This window comes from Scyliorhinus torazame, chromosome 22 (genome assembly GCF_047496885.1).
Source record: "Scyliorhinus torazame isolate Kashiwa2021f chromosome 22, sScyTor2.1, whole genome shotgun sequence".
NCBI classification, from domain to species: Eukaryota; Metazoa; Chordata; class Chondrichthyes; order Carcharhiniformes; family Scyliorhinidae; genus Scyliorhinus; species Scyliorhinus torazame.
In genome coordinates, this window is record NC_092728.1 from 17,833,215 (window position 1) to 17,843,472 (window position 10,258).

At 59.4% G+C, this 10,258-nt stretch overlaps 1 protein-coding gene across 1 annotated transcript in view; it reads left to right on the forward strand.

Annotated features, from left to right (window-relative positions):
* LOC140399442 (uncharacterized) overlaps nt 1-10,258 on the forward strand; it is a 250,357-nt gene that overhangs the window by 232,415 nt on the left and 7,684 nt on the right. Inside the window, 1 exon segment of the mRNA XM_072489020.1 lies at nt 9,585-9,771. Within this exon segment, the coding sequence (XP_072345121.1) occupies nt 9,585-9,771 (187 nt within the window).

A 10,258-nucleotide genomic window follows, 5' to 3' on the forward strand; every position in this document is an offset into this window, starting at 1 on the left:
TATAAAGGTGACTGGCTCCGCCTCTGCTCAGGCCCGGTATAAAGGTGGCTGGCTCCGCCTCCCCTCGGGCTCGGTATAAAGGTGGCTGGCTCCGCCTCCCCTCGGGCCTGGTATAAAGGTGGCTGGCTCCGCCTCCCCTCGGGCCTGGTATAAAGGTGGCTGGCTCCGCCTCCACTCGGGCTCGGTATAAAGGTGGCTGGCTCCGCCTCCCCTCGGGCCCGGTATAAAGGTGGCTGGCTCCGCCTCCCCTCGGGCTCGGTATAAAGGTGGCTGGCTCCGCCTCCCCTCGGGCCCGGTATAAAGGTGGCTGGTCTCCGCCAGTTCGGGATCAGGAGCCAGGAGGCTTTCTGTTTTGTTTATTAAAGCCTCAGTTCTGTTCACTACTCATCTCGTGTTCATTGATGGCACATCAATTTAATAAACTAAACTTTACGATGAATTCATCGCTCAAGCCTGATCGCCTGGAGCTGGACCACAGGCAGCCGACGCCACAGCAACATTCGAGCACTGGCTACACTGCTTCGAAGCGTACCTCGGATCCTCCACCGAACACTTCACCGACCTCCAAAAGAAGCAGATCCTCCACGCACGGGTGAGCCCGCAAGTCTTTCTCCTCATCAGGGACGCCCCCCTCGTATACGGTGGCGTTAATGCTGCTGAAGGGACGATATGTAAAGTCTGTGAACGAGGTGTATGCGAGGCACCTTCTTGCCACGAGACGACAACGCCCTGGGGAATCACTAGCAGAATTCCTGCCTGCCTTGCGGTTACTCGGCCGGAACTGTGACTGCCGGGCGGTATCGGCTACCCAACACGCGGAGCTGTTGATCAGGGACGCCTACGTCGCAGGCATGAAATCGAACTACATCCGCCAGCGATTGCTGGAAGGGGGTACGCTCAGCCTCCCAGAGACAGTGCAGCTCTCAAACTCGCTGGAGGTGGCCTTCCAGAACATGGGAGGCCTGCACCTCCGCCCGCGCGGCACCCTCGTGGGCGCCGCCATCATCCGACCCGGGTGGGGCGCAAGCCTGTGCCACGCAGCAGCCCGCCAACGCCGGAAGCCCGAAGTGCTGTTGTTGCGGCCAGGGTAAGCATCCCAGACAACGCTGCCCTGCACGGAACGCGACTTGCAACGGGTGTGGGAGGAAGGGCCACTTTGCGAAAGCCTCCCCCTAAACCTTCTAGGCCCAGCAGCGCTCCCTACTGCCTGTCGGGGCCGCCCCCAGCGGCCGCGTCAACCACCATGTGCGTCCCGTGGGCACCGTCATCTTCGCCGCCAACTTCGATTTCAGCCGCCACGCGCGACCCATGGGGGCCGCCATCTTTAACGCCATCGTGTACTCCACCGTCCACGCGCGACCCATGGGGGCCGCCATCTTTAACGCCATCGTGTACTCCACCGTCCACGCGCGACCCACGGGGGCCGCCATCTTTGACGCCATCTCCGATGCCACCTGCTACGTGCGACCCATGGGGGCCGCCATCTTGGGACCACTCCGCAGCCTCCCGGGAGCCCTGCTCACCCGGCCGTACGCCGGCCGCCGCTACCTCCGACCGGCCTACCCATCACCTTCTGAAGCTCGCCTCCAACACGCTCGATCAGTCCCGGCCTCATCACCTCACTAAATCTATGATGACCGTCCGGATCAACGGGCACGGGATGGCCTGCCTTTTCGACTCCGGGAGCACAGACAGCTACAGTAAGGCGCTGCTCCCTCCCCATCCTACCCGCGACCCAGAAAATCTCCCTGGCTTCCGGATCCCACGCAGTAGAAATCCGGGGGTACTGTGTCGCCACCCTTACTGTACAAGGCGTAGAGTACAGCAACTTTAAACTCTACGTCCTTCCCCATCTCTGCGCTGCCCTATTACTGGGGCTCGACTTCCAGTGCCACCTCCAGAGCCTTACCCTAAAGTTCAATGGACCCCTGCCCCCCCTCACCGTCTGTAGCCTCGCGACCCTTAAGGTCACCCCACCCTTGCTCTTCGCTAACCTCACCCTGGACTGTAAGCCCGTCGCCACTAGCAGCAGACGATACAGTGCCCGGGACAGGGCCCTTATCAGGTCGGAGGTCCAGCGACTCCTGCGAGAGGGGATCATTGAGGCCAGTAACAGCCCCTGGAGAGCCCAAGTGGTGGTCGTCAAAACTGGGGCGAAGCACCGGATGGTCATTGACTACAGTCAGACCATCAACCGGTACACGCAGCTCGGTGCATACCCCCTCCCCCGCATATCTGACATGGTCAATCAGATTGCGCAGTACCGAGTCTTCTCCACTGTTGATTTGAAGTCCGCGTACCACCAGCTCCCTATCCGCCCGGAGGACCGCCAATACACTGCCTTCGAGGCAGACAGCCGCCTCTACCACTTCCTCAGGGTTCCCTTCGGCATCACCAACGGGGTCTCGGTTTTCCAACAAGAAATGGACCGAATGGTTGACCAGTACGGGCTGCGGGCCACGTTCCCGTACCTAGACAACGTCACCATCTGTGGCTATGACCAGCAGGACCATGACGAAAACCTCCAGCACTTCCTCCACACCGCTAAACTCCTGACCCTCTCCTACAGTAAGCAAAAATGCGTTTTCCGCACAACCCGCCTAGCCATCCTCGGCTATGTTGTGGAAAACGGAGTCCCAGGGCCCGATCCCGACCGCATGCGCCCCCTCCTGGAACTCCCCCTCCCCCACTGCCCCAAGGCCCTGAAGAGATGCCTGGGGTTCTTCTCTAACTATGCCCAGTGGGTCCCCAATTATTCTGACAAGGCCCGTCCACTTATTAAATCCACCATTTTTCCCCTCACGGCTGAAGCCCGCCTGGCCTTCGATCGCATCAAGGCAGATATTGCCAAAGCCGCGATGCACGCGGTGGACGAGTCCATCCCGTTCCAGGTGGAGAGCGATGCGTCGGACTTTGCTCTGGCCGCTACACTCAATCAGGCGAGCAGGCCCATGGCTTTCTTCTCCCGTACCCTCCATGCCTTCGAAATTCGACACTCCTCCGTCAAAAAGGAGGCCCAAGCCATTGTAGAAGCTGTGCGACATTTGAGGCATTACCAGGCCGGCAGGCGATTCACTCTCCTCACTGACCAATGGTCGGTTGCCTTCATGTTTAACAACACGCAGCGGGGCAAAATCAAGAATGACAAGATTCTGAGGTGGAGGATCGAGCTCTCCACCTACAACTACGATATCTTGTATCAACCTGGGAAGCTCAATGAACCCCCAGATGCCCTATCCCGCGGTACATGTGCCAGCGCACAAGTAGACCGACTTCGGGCCCTCCACAGTGACCTCTGTTACCCGGGGTTCACCCGTTTTTTTCACTTTATCAAGGCCCGCAACCTGCCTTACTCCATCGAGGAGGTCAGGACCGTGACCAGGGACTGCCAGGTCTGCGCGGAGTGTAAACCGCACTTCTACCGGCCAGACCGCGCGCACCTGGTAAAGGCCTCCCGCCCCTTTGAACGCCTCAGCATCGATTTCAAAGGGTCCCTCCCCTCCACTGACCGTAACGTGTAATTCCTCAACATTGTTGACGAATACTCCAGATTCCCCTTCGCCGTCCCATGCCCCGATATGACGTCTGCCACCGTCATCAAAGCTCTCAACGCCATCTTCACCCTGTTCGGTTTCCCCGCCTACATCCACAGCGACCGGGGTTCCTCCTTCATGAGTGACGAGCTGCGTCAGTTCCTGCTCAGCAAGGACATCGCCTCGAGCAGGACGACCAGCTACAACCCCCGGGACAACGGACAGGTGGAGAGGGAGAACGCGACGGTCTGGAAGGCCGACCTGCTGGCCGGAGGCCAGGGGGATTCTCTGGTTAATGGGGTGTACCGCGAGGGAGCAGCGCCTTACCGTATCGGGGTGGATGAAGCTCTTGGTGCTCCCGGAGTCAAGAAGGCAAGATGTCTTGTGCCCATCGACCTTCACCGTCGTCGACACGGTTGCGAGATTGTGCGGCCGGGACTGGTCGAGCGTGATGGAGGCGAGCTGCGGCTGGTGTTCCTAGATTATCATAGAATTTACAGTGCAGGAGGCCATTCGGCCCATTGAGTCTGCACCGGCTCCTGGAAAGAGCACCCTACCCAAGGTCAACACCTCCACCCTATCCCCATAACCCAGTAACCCCACCCAACACTAAGGGCAATTTTAGACACTAAGGGCAATTTATCACGGCCAATCCACCCAACCTGCACGTCTTTGGACTGTGGGAGGAAACCGGAGCACCCGGAGGAAACCCACGCACACACGGGGAGGCTGTGCAGACTCCGCACGGACAGTGACCCAAGCCGGAATCGAACCTGGGACCCTGGAGCTGTGAAGCAATTGTGCTAACCACTGTGCTACCGTTGGTAGGCCCTGGGCTGGTCGGCGGCGGTGGCAGGCGGTGAGCGGCCAGATGAGGTGCCCGACGAGCCGGGGTCCTGAGGTGCCGTCCAAAATGGCGCCGTGTTCTGCTGGGAGGAAGATGGCGGCGCCCACGGATCGCTCGTGGTGGGTGCAGGAACAGTGGGCCTGGCACACCGCAGCGAAATGTCCCTTCTTCCCGCAGGCCTTGCAGATTGCGCTCCGCGCCGGGCAGCGCTGCCTGCCCGCAGAAATAGCACTTGGGCCCCCCACAGGCTTGCGGTTGGCTGGGGGCAGCCGCTGGTGGGGCCCACAATGTCCATGAGGGGGCCGGGCGTACGGCTGTACGTTACGGAAGGCAACCGTCAGTGAGTTTGCGAGCTGCCTGCAAGGTCAGGCTTACCCCCTTCCAATAGGTGCTGGCGGACGTACGCCGACCCCACGCCCGTAGCAAAAGCGTCCCGGATTAAAAGTTCAGTATGTTCGACTGCCGAAACTGCCTGGCAGTCGCAGTTCCTCGCCAGGATGTGCAGGGCACGCCAGAAATCGCCTAAAGACTCACCAGGGAGTTGCTGTCTTGTGGACAGGAGGTGCCTGGCGGACAGTTTGTTGATTGGGCGAACATAATGTCCCTTCAGGAGCTCCATCGCTTCGGAGTAAGTGGGCGCATCCCGGATAAGGGGAAACATATGGGAGCTCACCCGTGAGTAAAGAACCTGGAGTTTCTGTACCTCCGAGGGTTGGTCCGTCGCGGATCGGAGGTAGCTCTCGAAACAAGCGAGCCGGTGGTCGAAGGCTGATGCATCGTTGGCTGCCTGCGGGTGCAGCTGCAGGCGATCCGGCTCGATGCGGAGGTCCATCGCTGTAACATCTCTGCTTAATAAATTGATGCACTATCAATTATGACGAGACGAGAGTAGAGAGTAATCGAGGCTTTATTAAGCAGAGATGTGTGGCCTCCTGCAGCTGCTGACGAATTGGCTGCAGCTCGGTGAGCACACACATTTATACTCCGCCGACTGGGCGGAGCCAGCAGGCAGGGATCTACCCCGTACCTGTAGTACAGGAGCCTTACCGTATTACATCTCGTATGTGATATATACAACCGTGGTGACTACCACATTCACCCCCTGTTAAAAAAGAGTCCAGCGGGGGTGGTGGAAAACTATTTACATACATTTTAAGGTTAACATTTTGGGGAAAGTTCACAAATTCAGCCAATGGGTGCCTTGATCCTCCGTTGTGAGAGCCGCAGTCCCGGTGGCGATGCAGGCATCTGCTCGGTCGCTGATGACTCCGGGAGCGTGTAGACCTCGTCTTCACCCCCGGGCGGGACCAAGGGGAGGACGGATCGTCCTGGAGGTGCGCTGGGGGGAGGGAGAATGGCGCTGGGGCAGGGGTGGTGGTGTGGGGACCCAGCTGGTGACAGGTCCCTGAGGGAGACGTGTCTCAAGCTGGCGTACTGCGGGTTCGCTTGGAGTAGCTGTACCCTCTCAACCAACGGATCCACCTTGTGGAGCCGCACGTGCTTGCGGAGGGAAACGGGTTCTGGGGCTGCCAGCCACGTTGGGAGCGAAACGCCGGAGGTGGACTTCCTGGGGACGGCAAGGAGAAGTTCATGGGGGTTGCATTAGTCGCCGCGCAAAGTAGCGATCGGATGGAGTGGAGCGCGTCGGGGAGGACCTCCTGCCAGTGGGAGGCCGGGAGATTTTTGGACCGTAGGGCCAGCTGGACGGCCTTCCAGACCGTCCCATTCTCCCGCTCCACCTGCCCGTTTCCCCGGGGGTTATAGCTGGTCGTCCTGCTCGAGGCGATACCCCTGCTGAGCAGGAACTGACGCAGCTCATCGCTCATGAATGAGGATCCCCGGTCGCTGTGGACGTAGGAGGGGAAACCGAACAGAGCGGAGATGGTGTTGAGGGCTTTGATGACGGTGGCAGACGTCATATCGGGGCATGGGACGGCGAAGGGGAATCTGGAGTATTTGTCGACCACGTTAAGGAAGTACGTGTTTCGGTCGGTGGAGGGGAGGGGCCCATTGAAATCCACGCTGAGGCGTTCAAAGGGGCGGGAGGCCTTCACCAGGTGCGCACGGTCCGGCCGGTAGAAGTGCGGTTTACACTCCGCGCAGACCTGGCAGTCTCTGGTGATAGCCCTGACCTCCTCAATGGAGTAGGGCAGGTTGCGGGCCTTGATGACGTGAAAGAACCGGGTAACCCCTGGGTGACAGAGAGCGTCGTGCAGGGTCCGGAGTCGGTCCACTTGTGCGCTGGCACATGTACCTCGGGACAGGGCATCGGGGGGCTCGTTGAGCTTCCCGGGGCGAATCAAAATCTCGTAATTGTAGGTGGAGAGCTCGATCCTCCTCCTCAAGATTTTATCATTTTTGATCTTGCCCCGCTGTGTGTTGTTAAACATGACGGCAACCGACCGTTGGTCAGTGAGGAGAGTGAATCTCCTGCCATCCAGATATTGCCCCCAATGCCGCACAGCTTCTACGATCGCTTGGGCCGCCTTCTCGACGGAGGAGTGCCGAATTTTGGAGGCATGGAGGGTGCGGGAAAAGAATGCCACGGGCCTGCCTGCCTGGTTGAGGGTGGCAGCCACAGCAACATCGGAGGCATCGCTCTCGACTTGGAAGGGGAGCGTCTCGTCGACTGGGGGCATCGTGGCCTTGGCGATGTCTGACTTGATACGGTTGAAGGCCTGGTGAGCCTCGGCCGTCAGGGGGAAAACGGTGGAGTGAATGAGTGGGCGGCCTTGTCCGTCTAGTTTGGGACCCACTGGGCGTAGTACGAGAAGCCCAGGCATCGTTTGAAGGCCTTGGGGGAGGGGGAGTTCCATGAGGGGGCGCATGCGATCAGGGTCGGGCCCTAGAACTCCGTTCTGGACCACATCGCCAAGGATGGCTAAGCGGTTTGTGCTGAACACGCACTTCTCCTTGTTGTAGGTGAGGTTGAGGAGAGTGGCGGTGCGGAGAAATTTGGAAAGGTTGGCGTCATGGTCCTGCTGATCGTGGCCGCAGATGGTGACGTTGTCTAGGTACGGGAAAGTGGCCCGCAAGCTGTACCGGTCAACCATTCGGTCCATCTCCCGTTGAAGACCAAGTTGGTGATGCCGAAGGGAACCCTAAGGAAGTGATAGAGGCGGCCGTCTGCCTCGAAGGCAGTGTATGGACAGTCCGCCTTATGGATGGGGAGCTGGTGGTAGGCAGATTTCAGGTCTACTGTCGAGAAGACCCGGTACTGTGCAATCTGATTGACCATATCAGATATGCGTGGGAGGGGGTACGCGTCGAGCTGCGTGTACCGATTGATGGTCTGGCTGTAGTCCACGACCATTCTGTGTTTCTCCCCGGTTTTCACCACTACCACTTGGGCTCTCCAGGGACTGTTGCCGGCCTCGATGATACCTTCCGGAAGCAGCCGCTGGACCTCGGACCTGATGAAGGTCCTGTCCTGGGCGCTGTACCGTCTGCTCCTGGTGGCGACGGATTTGCAATCCGGGGTGAGGTTTGCAAGCAGAGAAGGCGGGTCGACCTTAAGGGTCGCGAGACCGCACACAGTGAGGGGTGGTAGGGGCCCGCCAAATTTCAGGGTTAGACTTTGGAGGTTGCACTGGAAGTCCAGCGCAGAAGTTGGGGAGGACGTGGAGCCGGAAGTCATCGAACTCTACGCCCTGGATGGTGAGGGTGGCGGTGCAGTACCCCCGGATCGCCATGGAGTGGGATCTGGAGGCCAGGGAGATTCTCTGGTTTATGGGGTGTACAGCGAGGGAGTAGCGCCTTACCGTATCGGGATGGATGAAGCTCTCTGTGCTCCCGGAGTCAAGAAGGCATGATGTCCTGTGCCCATCGACCTTTACCGTCATCGACGCGGTTGTGAGGTTGTGCGGCCGGGACTGGTCGATCGTGATGGAGGCGAGCTGCAGCTGGTGTTGGAAGGCCCCTGGCTGGTCGGCAGGTGATGAGCAGCCCGATGAGGTGCCCGACGGGCAGGGGTCCTGAGGCGGGGAAGATGGCGGCGCCCACGAGCCACACGTGGTGGGCGGCGTTCAAGATGGCAGCGCCCACGGGTCGCACGTGGGGGGTGCAGGAACAATGGGCCTGGTTACAGCGGCGATCGAGCGGGCCTGGCGCACAGCTGCGAAATGTCCTTTCTTCCCGCAGGCCTTGCAGAGCGTGCTCCGCGCTGGGCAGCGCTGCCGGGGGTGCTTTGTCAGTCCGCAGAAGTAGCACTTGCGTCGCCCGGGGTTGGCTGGCTGCCGCGGGCCGCAGGCTTGGGGTTGGCTGGGGGCGGTCGCTGGTGGGGTCCACGATGGGGTGGTCGCTGGTGGGATCCACGATGTCCAGGAGTGGGGCGCCGTGCGGTCGGGGGCGTACGCTTGTACATTACGGGAGGCGACCGCTAGTGAGATTGCGAGTTTCTTGGTCGCCACGAGGTCGAGCGTATCCCCTTCTAAGAGGCGCTGGCGGATGTACGTCGACCCAATGCCCGTAACGAAAGCGTCCCTAATTAGGAGTTTGGAATGTTCAACGGCCGAAACGGCCCGGCAATCGCAGTCCCTCGCCAGGGCGCGCAGGGCACGGCAGAAATCTCCCACAGACTCACCGGGGAGTTGATGCCGCGTGGACAGGAGGTGCCTAGCGTAGAGCTTGTTGGTCTGCTGAGTGTAGTTCTCTTTCAGTAGCGCCATGGCCTCAGCGTAGGTCGGCGCTTCCCGGATGAGGGGAAAGATATCGGAGCTCAACCGCGTGTACAGGAGCTGGAGCTTCTGTGCCTCTGAGGGTGGTTCTGTCACAGATCCGATGTAGGCCTCAAAGCAAGCGAGCCAATGGGCGAAGGCCGACGTGGCGTTGGCTGCTTGCGGGTGCAGCTGCAGGCGATCCGGCTCGATGCGGAGGTCCATCGCTGTAATATCTCTGCTGAATAAATTGATGCACGATCAATTACGACGGGACGAGAGTAGAGAGTAATCGAGGCTTTATTACACAGAGATGTGTGGCCTCCTGCAGCTGCTACCAGAATGGGAGCAGCTCGGTGTGCACACACATTTATACTCTGCCTACTGGGCGGAGCCAGCAGGGATTTACCCCTGTACCTCTAATACAGGAGCCTTACCGTACTACATCTAATATACAGTTAGTGGTGACGACCACGGTCTCTGTCTCCCAGTTTCTCTCCATCTCTTCCCCAGATTAAAACGTGCTCTCCCCTTTGTGTCTCTCCACAGATTATACTGGCCACGGCGTGCACTGTGGCCGAAGGCCGTCACTGGCACGTGAGGCACTTCTGCTGCTTTGAGTGTGAAGCGCCGTTGGCCGGGAAACGCTACGTCATGAAGGCGAGTCAGCCATTTTGTTTTCCCTGCTTCGAGAGCCTGTACACGGAGCACTGCGACAGCTGTGGGGAACAGATCGGTGAGTCTGTCCCAGTCACCTCAGGAACGCAGACCCCCAACCCGGCATCCCCAGCACCCCCGTCAATAAATCAACGCTGATAATTGGGTTAAACACACTGTCCCCACCAAACACTCCCAGGACAGGTACAGCACGGGGTTAGATACAGAGTAAAGCTCCCTCTACACTGCCCCCATCAAACACTCCCAGGACAGGTACAGCACGGCGTTAGGTACAGAGTAAAGCTCCCTCTACACTGCCCCCATCAAACACTCCCAGGACAGGTACAGCACGGGGTTAGATACAGAGTAAAGCTCCCTCTACACTGTCCCCATCAAACACTCCCAGGACAGGTACAGCACGGGGTTAGATACAGAGTAAAGCTCCCTCTACACTGTCCCCATCAAACACTCCCAGGGCAGGTACAGCACGGGGTTAGATACAGAGTAAAGCTCCCTCTACACTGTCCCCGTCAAACACTCCCAGGACAGGTACAGCACGGGGTTAG